Genomic DNA, 20,352 nt, shown 5'->3' on the forward strand with positions numbered 1-20,352 from the left:
AGAAAAATAAGCAAGATTTTAGAGTGAGAGGAAAACAATGAGTTCAATTTCTGACAGGGTGACTTTGGAACATCTCCAAATGGAGATGTCTAAGAAGCAGTCAAAACTAGAATCTGAAGATAGGAATGAGAACCAAGTTAATGACAGATTTGGGAGCCATTAACAAATATCCACTGATTGAAACTACAGATTTGGACAAGACTCCAGAGAGAAAGTGGGGAGTAAGTCCAAAAGAATTTAGGAGGGAAACTTAGGGCAGAATTGAGAAGGAGTCACAACAAAGAGCAGCCCAAGAGTTTGGAGGAAAAGTATGAGCATGTATGTTGGTATCTAAGAGAAAAGGGTGATTCAAACAGACATGATCAACAGTGCCAATTTCTGATGCAAACACAGGGAAGATAAAAACTAAAAAGTAACTGTTGGATTTGGCAGCCAGGAAGTCCTCAGTGACTATTAGAGCCACTTCTAAGAAAGGTGAGGAGGAAGTCAGACTGGGATAAATTGAAAATTGGTAAAGGAAAATAGAGATATCAACAGTGAACTTCTTTTTCAGGAAGTTTGGCTCTAAAAGGAAAGAGAGAAATAGAAGAGGAGCAGGAGGGAGACAGGCTGATTCGTATTAATTCAAGCCAAGATACACAAAAGGCTTTATGTCAAAATTCATGTTTTCCTTTGAAGATTGTATTTATTTAGTTGACAGAGAGAGATAGATAGCAAGAGAGAGAGAGAGAAAGAGAGAGAGCATGAGCATGGGGGGAGAGGGAGAAATAGGCTCCCTGCTTAGCAGGGGGGCTCAATCTCAGAACCCTAGGATCATGACCTGAGTCGAAGGCAGCTGCTTAACCAACTGAGCAACCCAGGCAAACCTTTGATGTCAAAATTTATGATAATGGAACTTAAATTATGATAAAGAAAAAAACAAAAGTATGTATATGTTTTCAGGTTACATATAGACATATTCAGTTCCCCAAGAATGAAGAAAATACAACAAAGTTCTCATTAAGACAATCACTTGGTTACAAACATACTTAAGATATGTTAACATCAAGAGCTGGTGAATTAAAGCATAAAATGGATAAATTTTAAACCAGGAAGTAGCATGTTAGGGCAAAAGAAAAATGGATGCTAAATGCTATTGGAAAAAAGACCCTATAAGGTCCCTCCCCTCCTGCCACCCAATAGTGCAAAAACATTCTTTGGTATTGAATGAAAGAATAAGTTTGAGCATAACATACAAAAGGAAATTAAGTTACTATTCAGTAGCTTTTGGTTCTAGATGCTATTCATTTTCGTGGAAAACAGATATTATTAAATATTTACCAGCTTTGGAGTTTTCAGGATGCTTGTCAGGGTGACATTCCAAAGCTCTGACTTTAAATTCTGCCAGGATTTGTTCAACCTAAAACAAAAATCGATGTTTAAAATAAGGAATCCAGCTTAAATGGCATAAAGGAAGAAGTTGGGCATCATTCCTTCTCAAAACAGCCATGATCAACCCAACATTTTATTTTGATCCTTATATTTGTATTTTGACTTTTTACTCTAAGAAATAATTTCCTCCATAATGAAACTCAGAAAGCACCCAATAAAAACTTCTATGCAAACAGTAGTCCATGATCACAATTTAATTTGCTACTGCATTTAGATGATAGCCCAAGACACCTGTGAGCTTAATATATTTAAATGTCAAAAATAGAAGGGTTTATCTTAAGAATACATAAATTTAGACATATTCACTCATCTGAGTTCTTCATGTTTTTTCATCATCTGACTTCTTCAAAAGATGCTTAGCCATCATTCATTATTCAAGGATGCCTGTCTAGTTTATAAATTATCCATTATAAAATTCCCTCTTTCGCCTTTTGCCCCCTCCATTTTCTTTATTAAAAATTTCATGGGGATCCCTGGGTGGCGCAGCGGTTTGGTGCCTGCCTTTGGCCCAGGGCGCAATCCTGGAGACCCGGGATCGAATCCCATATCAGGCTCCTGGTGCATGGAGCCTGCTTCTCCCTCCGCCTTTGTCTCTGCCTCTCTCTCTCTCTGTGACTATCATAAATAAATAAAAATTAAAAAAAAAAGAATTTCATGATTTTTTAAAAAGGACAGAATTCAAATCTGTTAATTACGTTACCAACTAACAGTGTGGCTAGAGATTTTGATTGGGGGGAAAAAGAAACTTGAGCCCAAACTAACATGAAGCTTGAGAGGTATTTTGATTTGATTTGATTTCACTCAGCCCTCTAATCTTTGTTATACTTCATCATCAACCTGTCTTTGTTACTTGAATTCCAATGACAGCAGCAGAAGACAACAGTGGTTATGTGGCTTGTTTTATTTTTTTTTTAAGATTTTATTTATTTATTTGAGAGAGAAAGAACACAAGCGGTGGGGAGGGGTGGAGGGAGAAGCAGGGAATCCAATGTGGGGCTGGATCCCAAGACCCTGAGATCCTGACCCAAGATGAAGGCAGATGTTTAACTGACTGGGCCACCCAGGCGCCCCTGATTGCTTCATTTTAAAATCCAGTTCTGTCCCAAGACTTTAGGCAAGTTATATAACTTCCATGTGCCTTGGTTTCCTCATCTTTACACTATATGATCAATAGAAATAAGGCATTTAACACAAAGCCTGATCATAGTAAGACTTCAATAATAATAGCTAAAACCAAAGGTCAGTGGTTAACTAACTTGTCTGAAATCATTTAGCTAGTTAATTAAAAAACTGAATTTTTTGTTAACTAAGCAGTTGGACTTCAAATCCAATAATCTCAACCACTCAACTGTTTTATATGGCTGAATTCTTCAGGCTTTATGGACCTATTATCAAGTTCCATATTTACTATCCACAAATTAATGAAAGCAAATTACCTCTTGTTTGAGAAACAAATTCTCAGGCAGCTCAGCTTAATATTGTCATAAGACTCATGGAAAAAACATAAATTTATCAGTTCCATGTTATTTTTAATTTTCAAAAAAAAATTCTTCACATTTATAAAGCCAGGCTGTATTGGATAAGCATATACATTAAGTACCCAGACTAATACCTATTCTTTTCCCTGTTAAGCATCTACTGAGAATCCCTTGGGATAACAGGAAGGGATAGACTTCCTGTTAAGAACTGTAATTAAGGGGCAGCCCCGGTGGCTCAGCGGTTTAGCGTCTGCCTTCAGCCTAGGGTGTGATCCTGGAGATCTGGGATTGAGTCCCACATCAGGCTCCCTGCAAGGAGCCTGCTTCTCCCTCTGCCTGTGTCTCTGCCTCTCTCTGTGTGTCTCTCATGAATAGGTAAATTTTAAAAAAATCTTTTAAAAAAAAACTGTAATTAAGGGATGCCTGGGTAGCTCAGCGGTTGATCATCTGCCTTCAGCTCAAGGCATGACCCTGGAGTCCCAGGATCGAGTTTAAATTTTTATTACTCAGCCATTAGAAATGACAAATACCCACCATTTGCTTCAACGTGGATGGAACTGGAGGGTATTATGCTGAGTGAAATAAGTCAATCGGAGAAGGACAAACATTATATGTTCTCATTCATTTGGGGAATATAAATAATAGTGAAAGGGAATAGAAGGGAAGGGAGAAGAAATGGGTAGGAAATATCAGAAAGGGAGACAGAACATAAAGACTCCTAACTCTGGGAAACGAACTAGGGGTGGTAGAAGGGGAGGAGGACGGGGGGCGGGGGTGAATGGGTGACGGGCACTGAGGGGGGCACTTGATGGGATGAGCACTGGGTGTTATTCTGTATGTTGGCAAATTGAACACCAATAAAAAATAAATTTATTATTAAAAATAATAATAATAATAAAATAAATAAAATAAAATACTAGGGCAGCTGGGTGGCTCAGTGGTTGAGCTTCTGCCTTTGGCTCAGACTGTGATCCCAGGGTCCTTGGATTGAGCAGGGAGTCTGCTTCTCCCTCTGCCTATCTATGTCTCTGTGTCTCGCATGAATAAATAAAGAAGATCTTTAAAATAAAATAAAATAAATTTTAAAATATCAAAAATCCTAAAGATTCTAGTAGTAGTATAAGCATTTTTAAATTATTTATGAATATTCACAATCTCTCTTTGATAACGTTTATATCAATACAGAACAAAAAGTAAAAGCCACTTTACTACTTATCCCCCCCGAAAAACAGGTTTCACTCTTCAAGATACATTTTTTGCACACTTATATATATACGTACGTGTATATATATGTATATATATATATTGGAGGATTTTAATAAGATAAATGGGTAAAATTATACATATCTATCAAAGGTAGAAAATTTGGGGAGTGTTTATTGTTGTTATTTTCTTTTTTCATTCCTATCCCATTAGGAAACATTCTAGTATTAGCCCATGGAAGCAAATGTTTCAAAATGGTTCATTCTCAACAGTGCTAACGTATGTGATTGTTAGTTTCTTCTTTATATTTTCTCTTTTTTATTTTATTTTAATTTTTTTATTGCAGTTCAATTTACCAACATATAGCATAACACCCAGTGCTCATCCCGCCAAGTGCCCCCCTCAGTGCCCATCACCCAGTCACCCCAACCCCCCACCCACTTCCCCTCCCACTACCCCTTGTTCATTTCCCAGAGTTAGGTGTCTCTCATGTTTTGTCACCCTCACTGATATTTTCACTCATTTTCTCTCCTTTCCCTTTATTCCTTTTCACTAATTTTTATATTCCCCAAATGAATGAGACTATATAATGTTTGTCCTTACTTCGCTAATTTTATATTTTAAAAAAATTAAGAATATTCCATAACTGTCTTTCATTACTCTTTATAGTTTTAGTATCACAAAATTTATCATGAGTCTCCTATATAGGGCTGGTTCTGGATAAACCAACTAGTAAAGTGGGTTAGTTTGTCTTGTGAATGTCCTGGCATCCACCCCATGTGCCTGTGCCAACTGCAGCCCATGGACAAATGAGGCTCGCCATGACAAGGTCCACTGAATCCTGCCTTCTTGATCCAATGTCCAATGGTCTGGAAAACTGCCTATTATGCTGGCCAGTAAACATACAAACAAATGTTCAACTTTACTCATAATCAAATAAATCAAAACATCCAAGTCATGATAATGACCAGTGTCATTGAAAGTGCAAAGAAATGAACATTTCTATATTCTCCCAGTGAAAATGCAAATTTCCTGGAAATATGTGTGTATATGATAGAATTAGATAAATATCAATACATATACTCTTCAATACAGCAATTCCAATTCTAGGAATTTGTCTAAGAAGACAGAGGTGGGAAAATTATTTAGTTATAAGAAGGTTCAATGAATAAAATGTTCTAATTTTTTTTTTAGATTTTATTTATTTATTCATGAGAGACACAGAGAGAGGCAGAGATATAGGCAGAGGGAGAAACAGGCTCCATGCAGGGAGCCTGACGTGGGTCGTGGGACTCGATCCCTGATTTTTTTTTTTTTAAGATTTTTATTTATTTATTCATAGAAACACAGAGAGAGAGAGGCGCAGACACACACAGGCAGAGGGAGAAACAAGCTCCATGCAGAGAGCCTGATGTGGGATTCGATCCCGGGTCTCCAGGATCACGCCCTGGGCTGCAGGCAGCGCTAAACCGCTGCGCCACTGGGACTGCCCTCGATCCCTGAATTTGGATCACGCCCTGAGCCAAAGGCAGCCGCTCAACCGCTGAGCCACCCAGGGGTTCCAAATGTTATAAATTTTAAACAAAAACTTATGTGCCCAGTAATAAGACTTAAGTTAATTGAAATATTGCTATAGACTAAGATATCTTGCAGTCATTAAAAAATCATCTTGTAGAAGACTTTTAACAATCTAAGAAACATTATGTAACATATTTCTAGGAGGAAATGTAAACTATAAAGCATTAAATGATAAATTTTACTTTAAAAGGGATTATGTAATATATATGTGTATATAATAACAATAATAATAAATAGCTAAGATTTATTGAGACTTACTATATGCCAGGCACTGTTCTAAGCACTGTGCATATAGCATCTCATTTAATTCCCACAACAACTCTGAGGTGGACACTGCTATTATTCCCATTCTACAGATTAGAAAACACATCAATACAGTATATGTGCAGACATAGATATGTCATACTCTCAGATTTTAAGCATTTAGGTTAACATTTTTCTCTGTTTTCTCTGTTTTCTCTTCATATTCCACATTTCTTATTGAAAATATATTAGTTTTAGAAATTAAACTTGAAAACTTAAAAACTTACCTTTTCCATAGTCTATTAGCACAATATTTTGATCTATGTTAGGAAATACTCTACTACAGAATAACCACTAATCTGATTTCCACTTAGATGGATCCTTTCCAACTTTCCCTGGCCACACAAATGCCTGGTCTCTCCCTCCATGTGTCTAAATTTTGACCCAGTAATATCACTTCAAGCCTCATCTCTTCTCTGAAATCTTTTCAGATATTCTTCCTTTAATTCTTGTTGCGCTTATAAATAGTATCTCATAGCACCATACTTATTTTTTCTCAAATTATTTCCTTTATTATTAGCTTTGGCTCCTCAGCTGGATGCCAAGTTTCTTACACACTATTTCTCACCTTTTTGTTTTGTTTTGTTTTACTCCCATTACTTCCAGTACTGGCCCTGTGCCAAGTGTTGAATAAATACTTGATTATTGGCTGACAGATACTCTTTAAATAACATGATTATAGCATAATAGGACCTTTCTGAAAATTATGATTTATTCATCAAAATAATGAACTGATTCTAGTGATGGAAACTGATATGCTATAGAAAAGAGAAGATTCATTTTAATAAGTGAGTTAATAAGTATCCATCATTTCAATTAACTTAGCATGAAATTGGATTTTTCCCATAAAACCCCCAATATTAGCAATATCTCTGAAATAAACTCCATAAGATGATCCTACATCATTCTAATAAAATGATAATTAAAACATGAGCTAGAGAACCAACTTGAGCCACAAAATATATAATGGCAGTATTGTGTTACAATCCATAAAATACAATAATTTTAATCTATGGTGACAAAAAAATAGTTTAATAAATAAATGTGGGAGAAAAATAACTTTTCTTTACAGAAGAATTCTGAATAATAACTGTAAAATGAATGAGGAAAATAGGAAGTCACCATTAGGCAAACACCATAGTAGTAATTGTTACAGGCAAGATATGCCAAAGGATGCTAACTAAAATCAGCTGGTGAAAGTCTGCGGAGACACACTACAGTCTCAAAAAATGTCCACCAACAATATTTGTTCATGACAAAAGGGAAACTAACAACTCTACAGGGCAAAACAAAGCAGAAGAAACATGACAAACACCACCTTGACTATGTGTTCGGGTCAGTAAGACATATCAACATCATGTAGCCCAGATGTGATACACTGACAAAGGTATAATATCACTTCGGCAGTCTTCTTTCCAAAAACACATATCTTCAGTCTAATCAGGAGAAAACCTGAGACAACCCAAACTGAGGGACTTTCTAAAAAATAACTGTTCATTACTTTTCAAAGTGTCCAGATCATGAAAGACAAGGAAGGTGTGTGAAATTGTCACTGTGGAGAAAAATCAAGGAAACGAGACAACTAAGTGTAAGAAAGGATTCTAACTTGGATCTTGGAAGAGAAAACGGACAGTAGTAGAGAAACTGATGAAATTAGAATGAGACCTATCCTTTATATCAGAGGTTGACTAACTCTGGCCTGAAGGTCAAAGCTGGGCTGTCCCTGTTTTTTTAAATAAAGTTTTATTGGAAAACAGTCATCATCATTCATTTAACATATTATCTATGGCTACTTTCTTGCACTACTAGCAGAACTGAGTGGCTGTGATAGAGACCATAAGTCCTGCAAAGTCTAAAATGTCCCCTAGCTCAAAAAAAGTGAGGGTGCCTGGGTGGCTCAGTAACTTAGGTATCAGACCCTTAATCTCTGCTCAGGTCTTTTTTTTTTTAAGATTTTATTTATTTGTTCATGAGAGACACAGAGAGAGAGGCAGAGACACAGGCAGAGACACAGGCAGAGGGAGAAGCGGGCTCCACACAGGGAGCCTGGTGTGGGACTCGATCCCAGGACTCCAGGATCCCAGCCACCCAGGGATCCTCTGCTCAGGTCTTCTTGATCTTGGAATCATGAGTTCAAGTCCTGTACTGGGCTCCAGGTTGGGCATAGAGCCTACTTTAAAAAAAAATAAATAACAAATATAACATAACAGGGATCCCTGGTGCCACAGCGGTTTGGCGCCTGCCTTTGGCCCAGGGCGCAATCCTGGAGACCCGGGATCAAATCCCACGTCGGGCTCCCAGTGCATGGAGCCTGCTTCTCTCTCTGCCTGTGTCTCTGCCTCTCTCTCTCTCTCTCTGTCTCTCTCTGTGACTATCATAAATAAATAAAAAATTAAAAAAAACAAATATAACATAATATAACAAACATAACATAAGATGTTTGCTATCTCAGAACTAGTACTGGGGTGAGACAAGCAGAACACCTAGATTTAAAGAGGTACTCTCTCTTTCTTAGGTTTCTGCACTTGCACAACCCTAAGAGTCAGTGCCTCCTTAAATTTTGTGTCCTAAGTGCCTTGCATGCCTCACCCTAGTCCTGACTCTATCTGGTCCTTTACAAAAAAAAAAAAAAGCTTGCTAGCCCAGGGTTAATACTACTATTGTGCCAAAAAAAAAAAAAAATACTATTGTGCCAAAGCTAATTTTCTAATTTGTATTCTTTTACTGTGCATGATAACTGTAAATATAATGTTAATATTAAGGGAAGCTGGATGCAGTGTATATAGAAACTCTGTAATATTTTTGCAACTTTTCTATAAATCAAAAATTACTCAAATAGATGGAGCACAGAGGATTTTTAGAGTAGTGAAACTATTATGTATGATAAATGTCATTATACACTTGTCCAAACATATAGAATGTACAACCCCAAGAGTGAACCATAATGCAAACTATGGACTTTGCATGACAGTAATATGTCGGTGTAGGTTCTTCAGTTGTAACAAGTGAACCACTCTAGCTATGCATGAGTAGAGGGGAGAAGTATAGGGAAAAGCTCTATGACTTTTGCGCAATTTTGCTATGAATCTAAAACTGCTCTTAAAAAGTCTATTAAAGGGACACCTTGGTGGCTCAGTCAGTTAAGCCTCTGCCTCCAGCTCAGGTCATTACCCCAGGGTCCTGAGATCGAGCCCTACATTAGGCTCCCAAGCCTGCTTCTCCCTCTACCCCCTGCTTATGCTATATTTCCCAAATAAATAAATTAAATATTTTTTAAAGTCAATTAAAAATCATTTAATGGGGAGGTCCCTGAGTGGCCCAGTCAGTTAAACGTCTGTCTTGGGCTCAGATTGTGATATTGGGGTCCTGGGATCCCCCTGTGTTGGGCTCCCTGCCCAGCGGGGTCTCTGTTTCTCTCTCTTCTCTGCCTGCCACTCCCCTGCTTGTGGTCTCTCTGTCAAATAGAAAAAAATCTTTATTAATTTTTTTAAAGATTTTATTCATTTATTCATGAGAGACAGAGAGGCAGAGACATAGGCAGAGGGAGAAGCAGGCTGCCCAAAGGGAGCCTGATGCAGGACTTAATCCCAGGACCCCAGGATCACGACCTGAACCAAAGTAGATGCTTAACCGCTGAGCCACCCAGGCATCCCAATAAATAAAATCTTTTTTAAAAAAAAAGTCATGTGCAGTCCGGGTGGCTCAGCAGTTTAGCGCTGCCTTTAGCCCAGGACGTGATCCTGGAGGCCTGGGATCAAGTCCCACGTTGGGCTCCCTGCATGGACCCTGCTTCACCCTCTGCCTGTGTCTCTGCACCTCTGTGTGTGTGTGTGTGTGTGTGTATCCCTCATGAATAAATAAAATCTTTAAAAATAATAAATAAATAAATAAATAAATAAATAAATAAATAAATAAATAAAAAAAAAAATTTTAAAGTCATTTGGAGAAACCTGACTGGCTCAATTGGTAGAGCATACGACTCTTGAGCTTGAGGTCATAAATTCAAGCCCTAGGTTGGGCATCAAGCTTATTGCAAAAAAAAAAATTAACAGAAAATATTCATTGAAATGTCAATCATAGAATAGTCCAAATTTACAAGGTTCCAAGTCTACAATTACTGTGAGGCCAAAATCGCCCACATACACAACTTACTATGTCCCAGGCACTGTTATAAGCATGTTATTTATCATATATCATTTAATCCCCATAACAACTCTATGAGATGGGTACTATTATTACCCCCATTTGCAGATTAGGAAACAAAGGCATAGAAAAGTTAAACCATTTTCCCAAGGTTACATAACTAGTAAACAGTAAGATTTAAACCCAGGTGGTCGGGATCCCTGGGTGGCGCATTGGTTTGGCGCCTGCCTTTGGCCCAGGGCGCGATCCTGGAGACTCGGGATCGAATCCCACATCGGGCTCCCCGTGCATGGAGCCTGCTTCTCCCTCTGCCTATGTCTCTGCCTCTCTCTCTCTCTCACTGTGTGCCTATCATAAATTAAAAAAAAAACAAAAAACCCAGGTGGTCTAAAAAAAAAATAAACCCAGGTGGTCTGAAGTCAATAAGAAAGAGAACTAGAAACAAAAAATAGGTATCTCCATTATCAAGTTTATGCTCAATTTTCAAGTCTGTGAAATCTTGAAACCAAGATGCCTTATCATTGCTACTGAAATGGTGACCAAATATCAAAAAATCAAGTAAGATATAAACCAGAGAAGAGGGATCCCTGGGTGGTGCAGCGGTTTGGCGCCTGCCTTTGGCCCAGGGCGCGATCCTGGAGACCCGGGATCGAATCCCACGTCAGGCTCCCAGTGCATGAAGCCTGCTTCTCCCTCTACCTGTGTCTCTGCCTATCTCTCTCTCTCTCTCTCTCTCTGTGTGTGACTATCATAAATAAATAAAAATTTTAAAAAAATAAAAATAAAAAAAATAATAAACCAGAGAAGATGCTTTACACCACTGGTGTGTGGTGTATGCATTAGTAAAAACTTTAGATTTCATAACATGTGTCTTTTGTGTAAAATCTAGTTCAAGGCAAAAAAAGCTGACTAACTTGAAATCAACCTTCTCCAGTAAATGTTTTTGAAATGAGGGTATGTTGTTTTCTACTCAACAGTGTGGAAATCCTCATGGGATTTATATATGTCATTTCTTCAATTTTCAACAGAAGCTTGTAATTGTAAGAACTATATACTAGAGGAACCTGGGTGGCTCAGTCGGTTAAGAGTCGGCCTTCAGCTCAGGTCATGATACCAGAGTCCTGGGGTGAAGTCCCGGGTCTGGCTCCCCATTTGGCTGGAAGTCTGCTTCTTCCTCTGCCTCTCTCCCACTCGTGCTTATTCTCTCTCTCTCTCTCCCTCTATTGCTTTCTCAAATAAATAAAATCTTTTTTTAAAAAAATCAGAAAAAAGAACTATATACTAAAGCAAAAGTATTATATGTGTGTGTGTCAACACAGTTGTTATAAATAGAATCAAAATATTAAGTTGCTTTGAAACTATAACTGCTAAATTGCTTTTGAGTATGAATAGTTCTGGTCAACTTTTTAAAGCATCAAATCAAGGAATATTTGAAGTAAAAGAAACCATCCAATACAAATCAAGTAAAGGAAATGTCACACTAAATATTCAAAAAATGGAATTAAAATATTTTAGGGGGGCTGGCCTGACTTAGTAGAGCATGTGACTCTTAATTTTGGGGGTTGTGAGTTCAAGCCCCACACCGGGTGTAGCGATTACTTACAAATAAAAAAAATTTTTAAGATTTTATTTATTTATTCGACAGAGAGAGAGCACAAGAAGGGAGAGCAGCAGTCAGAGGGAGAGGGAGCAGCAGGCTCCTTGCTCAGGGAACTCAACTGCAGGGTTCAATCCCAGGACGCTGGGTTCATGACCTGAGCTGATGGCAGACACTTAGCTGACTGAGTCACCCAGGCACCCCCAAAATAAAATATTTTTAAATGGGAAAGATATAAATGAAAAAAGGGGAAAGATACATATAAAAGGAATTGACAAAATTGTGACAGATCATTTTAAATAACTGATTGTAATCCTAAACATGCTATGTCATTGACAGAATCAGTAAAGAAGGAATAGCAAGACAATGCTTTCATTCTCCTTTTAATATATGCCACAGTACATACATGGAAGTATGACATAATTGGTAACTAAATTGCTGGCTATAATGAAAGAGACTGTTATAAACATTATTCATAAACAATAGGATTTTTTTTAGTCTATTCAAAACTAATCCTCCTTCTTTGTAGACTGAGTAAACAATAATATAACTATAAAAGACTGACTAAAAGGGTCTAGAGATTTATTATGGGGATATAATGACCCTTATTTTATAACTCAGCATGACAATGTTTTTTAATCCAAATTGTGAAGCTTATCAAGGTAAATTACGTTTCTTTGATTTTAAAAATCTCCTTCAAAAATTATTTGGCAATAGTATAATTCATAACACAGATGGTAAAAATTGTAATAAATGTTCTCTATTGCTATAAGTAAATCACCACCAAAGTAAACAAGAATAACATATTATCCTAAAGAAGAAATATGCAACTAAAAGAGTATTATAACCTGGGCTGTGTGTGTGTGTGTGTGTGTGTATTTAACTACAAGATACTTAATATAGGGCAGCCCCAGTGGCACAGTGGTTTGGTGCCACCTGCAGCCCAGGGTGTGATCCTAGAGACCCGGGATCGAGTCCCACTTTGGGCTCCTTGCATGGAGCCTGCTTCTCCCTCTGCCTGTGTCTCTGCCCCTCTCTGTGTGTCTCTCATGAATAAATAAAATCTTTAAAAAAAAAAAAAAGATACTTAAGATAACTCCCTCAGTGTGATGAAGATAGAGATTTTAATCCTTTACATCCAACGTCACATTCTATTTTCCAAACAAAATTAAGCACATTTTGTTACTAAACTCTAGCCTTATGAAACAAAGATAAATAGAAAAGTGTTTTGCTTTAAAATATTTTAATATTAATAGCTATATTTTAGTAATAAAATAAAACATTTTAATAATTATTATATAAGATATATCTAATAATTGAAATGTACTTCTTACTCATCTCAATAGTATTTAAAACATTGAAAAACTAGGAATAAATGAAATATTTAACAATAAGGGGATAATCAATTGTAATACAACAATAAAGTGAAATGTTTAGCATTAAAATATTTATGAAGAGTGTTTAATAACATGGAAATGTTATAATGTTAGAATATTATAAATTTTATAATGTTATAATGTTAGTGGATAAAAAGCCAGAATCAACAAGTAACATATGTTATCTTCCCAAACATGTCTTAAAAAAATATATATATATATAGGAAAAACACTGAAGATTAATAAACAAAACATTAATAAACAAAATATTAATAGTGTTACCCTTGGGAAATAGAATTATAGGAGTTTTCCATAATTTAAAAAACTTTAGCAACCTTCATCATTGTCTATGTGACCCTTTAAAGACATTATTTCAATGTAGATCAAGTGAACAACTACAGCATTTTCACACATTGTGTTTCAGAAATCACCCTTTTAAGTAACTTCTCTCACATGATTTTAAAATGTTAACATAAAAGGATGTTTCTTGATTTACATAATTTAACTGCTCATATAAAAATACATATTTTAATTAAACATTTTAAAAACACTAATTACTAGAAAATTATATTTCAAAAAAAAAGAAAATTATATTTCATCTCAATTTTGGTATAAATTACCATAACAAAGCTATAGCTTATGTATTCTGTGAAATACTGCCAACAACATTACAATAAAATTTCAAATACATATTTTTTAGTATATTTGAAATAAGTCTATGGCCATGTGCCAGAATACACATATTCAATCAGAAACATCTATAAAATCACAAAAGGACACTATCCAAATAAAGACCCAAGCTTTAAACCCTTAACTGTCTCTAAGCCAAATGTGCTTTAAAATAATATAAGGTTAGGTTTTTAGGCAATGTGACTAAAAGTACAGAGTTACAACCTTAAATAAAAACTTGAAAAAGAACAGCATTATCCACTGTCTTACCGAAGACAGTTCATCACATCCTAATAGCATGTAGTAATCTTCAGTGTCTTCTGACCTGTAATTCAGAATTGCATCCATTTCGGTTACTAAATCAGCTTCTCTTCCCTCTGAAATAAGAGACAGAATAAGCTGTGAATTAATCAGAAAAGCCTTTTTAAATCTGGTTCTCAGCAGCACGTTCCAAACAGCAGTAACTAGATTTAAGGCTGGCCACAGTCAATACACCATATGTCATCCTAGACCTTTGTAAACTCTACCCTTCATTGGCTGTTTGCAGAAGAGAAAAGAACAGGCCACGTGCCTACCTGTTGCAATGCTGTCTGGGATCTGTAGTTTGAGTTTATGTAAATAATGCATTTGAACCATTCTTTTTTTTTTTTTTTTTTTTTTTTTTAAGATTTCATTTAACTTGAGAGCGAGAGAGAAAGCACAAGCAGGGAGGAGCAACAGAGGGAGAAGGAGAAGCAGACCCCTGCTAAGCAGAGAGCCCGACACAGGTCTTGATGATCTGAGCCAAGGGTAGACACTTGATGATCATGATCTGAGCCAAGGGTAGACACTTAAACCAACTGAGCCACCCAGGCACCCTTGAAACATTCATTTTATGGGTTGACAAAGTCTGTCTATTTTTATGTACTCCCCAAATTAGCCATTTCTCCATTTCTTTTTTTTTTTAAGATTATATTTATTTATTCATGAGAGACACACACACAGAGAGGCAGAGACATAGGCAGAGGGAGAAGCAGGCTCCTCGCAGGGAACCCAATGTGGGAACTCAATCCCCGGAACCCAGGATCACGACCTGAGCCAAAGGCAGCTCAACCACTAAACCACCCAGTGCCCCTCCATTTCTTGTATATTTTTATCTTTTTTCCTTTATTTTTTTACGAGATAGAAGAAAATTTGAAGCAATACAATAAAACTCTCAGAATTTGTTAAATCTGGGTAGTGGGTGTTTTTCTGAGTGTTTAGACTATTTCATAATGTTTTAAATAGTTTGAGCATAGAAGGAAATAGACAAGGAGAGAAAATTCTCAATCATTTGATAGTTTGTTCATTAAACAAGTATTTATTAAGAACCTGTTCTGCGTCCAGTGTGATTGTGGGAAAAGGTGTGGTAAGTCAGTTGGTTCTTAACAAGCTTACATTTTGATGGAGGAAGACAGACAAGAAACATGAAAACAAACAAAATCAATTAAAATAGTGATTTATACTATGAAGGAAATAAAATAGGGCAGTAAGAAGAACTGTATGATGACCAGGTTTGGTTCACTGTACCTTTGCTCCTGAGCTGGTTCTTTCCAGACTCAAAAGTGTGTCTGGTGCAAAGTGTGTTCAGGGAATATGTTTCAGTTCACTGTGGCCCTAGGATACACAGGTCAGATCTAGGATTTAGAGAAGGTGAGTAGTCACAGATGGAACATTTTAACCATCTTAACCCTTTAAACATTACCTTGAAAAAAGAAATGTTTTCATGGAGCTCACCTATATGCATCTTCTTTAAAATTTATTTTGGAAAAGAAATAAAGCACTGAAGCACCATTCTTACAAAACCTTCATTATATATCCTCTCTTACTAAATTTCTGTATGGAATTTTAAAATAAAGGATAGCTATTTCTGTTTTGGAAACTTTACATCCCTTGGGGTATTTAGACACTTATTTGGAAATCACAAAATGCTGATTAGAATAACTAACAAACAGCCTTCAAATAATGTAAAGTTGCTGCTATGGAAAATAGGGTAGTAAGTCCTCAAAAAGTTAAACATAGAATTACCATATGATGCAGCAATTCCACGTCTGGTTATTTACCCAAAAAAATTGAAAGCAAGGACTTGAGCAGGTATTTGCACACCCATGTTCATAGTATCATTATTCACAACAGCCAAAAGGTAGAAACAACCCAAGTGTCTGAAACAGGAAAAAATAAAACACAATATAGCAGTGCCTGAGGGCTCAGTCAGTTAAGCATTTGCCTTCAGCTCAGGTCAGGATCCCAGGGTCCTGGGTTCAAACCCCAAGTCGGGCTCCCTGCTCAGAGGGGAGTCTGCTTCCCCTTCTCCCCCTGCCGCTCCCCATGCTTGTGCTCTCTCTCTTTGTTAAATAAATAAATAAAATCCTTCAAAAAATAAAATGATGTAGAAACATACATAATATCTGGGAAATGTTCATATTCCAATTTTTTGGTGAAAAAAATTTACAAACCAGTATGTACTATGTAAAAACTCACTGAGCACGAAGACTCAGTGGGTAAAAGTCTTATCTCAATCTAAACAGGAAAAATAGGGCAGCCCAGGTGGCTCAGTGGTTTAGTGCCACCTTCAGCCCAGGGCCTGCTCCTGGAGGCCAGGGATCCAAGTCCCACGTCAGCCTCCCTGCATGGAGCCTGCTTCTCCCTCTGCCTGTGTTTCTGCCTCTCTTCTCTCTCTGTGTATCTCATGTATAAATACATAAAATCTTTAAAAAAATAAATAAATAGATGGAAAAATATAAAATTAAAATTTTTAAATATGTATGGTACAATATCAGTTTTATAAATATGTTATGTATATTGATAAAATACGAAAAAGCATATATACCAAAACATACCATTATCACTACATAATGGGGTCACAGATAGTTTACATTTTATTCTTCTTACTCATCTCCATTTGCTAAGATAAACATATATTATTCTTTTAATTAAAAAGGAGGAATAAAAATAAAAATTAAAAAGGAGCAATAAAAAACAAATCAGTAAAAACTGCAAAATGCCAAACATCACACAGCTATTTACAGACTTAATAGAAATGACAATTCAGAGTTTGTTCTTCAGGTGGTTTGATTTGGTTTGGTTTGTTGCATTCCCCACTGCAGCTATGTAGTTAGTCAATTTACTCATCCTGGGAAGCTAACATTGTGCTGTAGAGTTGACAAAGAATAAAATGATCTCTGCCATCACAGGGTGGCCCCTCTCTCAGGTATCTGGGCTACTATCCATTCCAACCGGTAAGTCCAATTGTTGTATCTTGGGAAAAACTCCTTGCTTACAGGAATCATAATGCAAGGTAAACAATGCCAAACCCTTCTCCTTATTCCTAAATGATATTTATACTTCAGAACTTCTTTTAAGGGTAAAGTATTGCACTGCTATATCCACACTAAAGCTGTGATCAAAAATAGCAAAATAGCATGGGGCGCCTGGGTGGCTCAGGTCATTCTCAAGGTCCTGAGATAGAGCCCTCCATTGGGCTTTCTGTTCAACCGGGAGTCTGCTTCTCCCTCTCCCTCTGTGCACTTTCTCTCTCTCATATGCATGCTCTCTCTCTCTCTCTCTCTCTCAAGTAAATAAATAAATCTTTTTTAAAAAAATAACAAAATGGCAAAAATATACCATGTACTATGTAGAATACACCATATACCATAGACCTCAATAAGCCAACTCTAAGTTCCATCAAAAGACAATCCAGGGGATCCCTGGATGGCGCAGCGGTTTGGCGCCTGCCTTTGGCCCAGGGCGCGATCCTGGAGACGCGGGATCGAGTCCCACGTCGGGCTCCCGGTGCATGGAGCCTGCTTCTCCCTCTGCCTGTGTCTCTGCCTCTCTCTCTCTCTCTGTATGACTATCAAAAATAAATAATTAAAAAAAAAAAAGACAGTCCAAAAAAATTAAGTAAATTTGAGTCCAAATATGTATATATATTACATACAATTATTATAGTGCCTATATTATAATCAAATGCCTACACGTAATACTTTCATTATTTAGTTACATACAAAATGATCAAATGATCTCACAATATTTTTTTGATCTCACAATATTTAACTTTTAAAATTTCCTTTAAGTTACATGTTTTAAATCATACATTATGAAATAAATGTAAGTTTACAAGTACAAGGCATCTACCTTTTTTTCTAGAGGATGATATTGGGGGCAGCCTGGGTGGCTCAGTGGTTTAGCGCTGCCTTCAGTCCAGGGTGTGATCTTGCAGACCCAGGAACTAGTTCCACGTCGGGCTCCCTGCATGGAGCCCGCTTCTCCCTCTGCCTGTGTCTGTGTCTCTCATGAATAAATAAATAAAATCTTTAAAAATAAATAAATAAAAAATAAAGGATGATATTCGGAAAAACTTTGCCTTATATCTGAACATATGTAATACTTTTTCAATTTGGGAATCCTACTTCAATAATTCTCATGTTTTAAAATCATTTTCATAAATTTTTTCTCTTAAGTTATATATTATTTAGAAAAGTTTTCATTCCTTATTTTAATAAATATTAGCAGTCTTTTGGGGGCATGGTTCAGAAAAAGTAATAATACAAGATAACCAGGTATTCTGAGAATAGTTGGAGTGCCACTTATTTATTTCTACTCTTTCCCAAAATTAACCTCCAAACCTGCCATGGCATCTCATTATAGGGTTTGTTTTTAATGTTCTTTGGGGTTTTCTACCCAACAAAGGTAACAAAAATCATGTTGGGACCTCTGGTATTTGGAGAAATGATAAATGATAAAGCTAGAACCATTTCTCCTTATGCCAAAATAAATTACATACAATCAAATAACCCAGAAGCCATAGAAAAAGTAACCAATATGAGTATATCATTTTCTTTTTAAGTAGCCTCCATACCCAGCAGCCCTACTCGGAGCTTGAGCTCACAACGGTGCGATCAAGACCTAAGCTGATGGGGATCCCTGGGTGGCGAAGTGGTTTGGCCCCTGTCTTTGGCTCAGGGCGCGATCCTGGAGACCTAGGATCAAATCCCACGTCGGGCTCCCGGTGCACGGAGCCTGCTTCTCCCTCTGCCTGTGTCTCTGCCTCTCCCTCTCTGTGTGTGACTATCATAAGTAAATAAAGAAAAAAAAGTATTTAAAAAAAAGACCTAAGCTGATATCAAGAGTCCATCGCCTTAACCAACTGAGGCACCCAGACCCTCCAATGTGAGTATATCAATAGTAAGTGCATTTTTGTGGCAAAAAAAAAACAGCAAAATCAGAAAGTTAACAATGTGCAAGGAGAACAATTTCATAATTCTCAGACAAAAGACTAACTTCCTTAATTTACAAAAAGTGCAAACAAATTAGTAAGAAAAAAACTAACAACCCAGTAGAAAATTGGGCCGAGAATATGGATACTTTTAGAAATATAGATGGCCAATATACGTTAAGAGTATCATCTCATTTATAACTATGAAACTGCTAATCAAAAGAAAATAAATTGTTCACCTTTCAGGAAAGTGGAATTTGTAAAGTTTGATAATACCCAACACTAGTGAAAAAGTAAACACACTCATACATTAATGGATAAGAGTGTAAATTGGCACAACTTGGCAAATTGGTGGTATTTAACTTTTATAAAGCTGTATCTCCTTAACCAGGCAATTTTGTCTCCATGAATTTACCCTGTGGATTTGCACCAAAATATGTTCAAGGTGATCACTGCAACATTCTTTCAACAGAAAAAAATCAGAAACAACTAAAATGTCCCTCAATGGACCGGAGAAGAAGATGGCAGTAGATGAATAAATTATGGTATTTGCAGAATAAACTACTATACAGTCATTAAAAAGAGTAAGATAGCTTTCTCTGCAAGTACAGAAATGTATTATCAAATGAAAAGGGAAGTTTGAGAAGCATATTATAGCATTATCACTTTTGTGCAATTATACATATTGCACCTTGTATCTTCTTTTAAAGCTGGTGTTTGGGACGCGTGGGTGGTTCGGTGGTTGAGCATCTGCCCTCCACCCACGGCGTGATCCTGGAGACCCGGGACTGAACCCCACGTCGGGCTCCCTGCATGGAGCCTGCTTCTCCCTCTGCCTGTGTCTGCCTCTCTCTCTTTCTCTGTGTGAATCTCATGAATAAATAAAATATTTTTTAAAAAATAAAAGAAATAAAAAGCTGGTGTTTTTCTTCTTAGGGGGGGAGCTGGGCAGGTACAGAAGAGAGGCTTTTCGTTTCCGTTTATACCTTTCTGAACTGTTGGTACCAAGTCCAAGTAGCCACACCACCAGTTTTGGTTTTTTGTGCTTTTTAGTATTCTAAAAGAGCAACTACCATTTGTTTTATTTACATATGGCTACTGAAAAAAAAACTTTCAAAACACATACTCCAGAACACATAGTTCTACATGATTATGTAGAACTTTTTAACAGACTTACAGTTCTTTGCACCTCAAGACTCTGAGTCAGACGCCCAACCCCAGAACCAACCGCAGAAAAAATACCCAATCTCCTCTGGCACCTGGAGGCGTCGCCCACCCCCGGGACTACAACTCCCACGAGGCACTGCGGGACTGGCGTGAAAGGGCGTCGCCGGAAGT

General features: G+C 37.0%; 1 protein-coding gene across 3 annotated transcripts in view; it reads right to left on the minus strand.

Annotated features, from left to right (window-relative positions):
* Window positions 1–20,352, minus strand: part of DNAJC12 (DnaJ heat shock protein family (Hsp40) member C12) — a 51,152-nt gene that overhangs the window by 29,956 nt on the left and 844 nt on the right. Inside the window, exons 1-3 of one of the 3 annotated variants that reach the window (XM_026003485.2) lie at window positions 20,192–20,302; window positions 14,049–14,155; window positions 1,321–1,399 (exon numbers count right to left, since the gene is read on the minus strand). In XM_026003485.2, the coding sequence (XP_025859270.1) occupies window positions 1,321–1,399; window positions 14,049–14,126 (157 nt within the window). In that variant the 5' untranslated portion in view covers window positions 14,127–14,155; window positions 20,192–20,302. Of the gene's footprint in view, window positions 1–1,320; window positions 1,400–14,048; window positions 14,156–15,326; window positions 15,409–20,191; window positions 20,303–20,352 lie in introns of those variants that run through there. The other 2 variants (XM_072756142.1, XM_072756143.1) reach the window with 2 other exon arrangements.

This window comes from Vulpes vulpes, chromosome 4 (assembly GCF_048418805.1).
Source record: "Vulpes vulpes isolate BD-2025 chromosome 4, VulVul3, whole genome shotgun sequence".
Classification (NCBI taxonomy): domain Eukaryota; kingdom Metazoa; phylum Chordata; class Mammalia; order Carnivora; family Canidae; genus Vulpes; species Vulpes vulpes.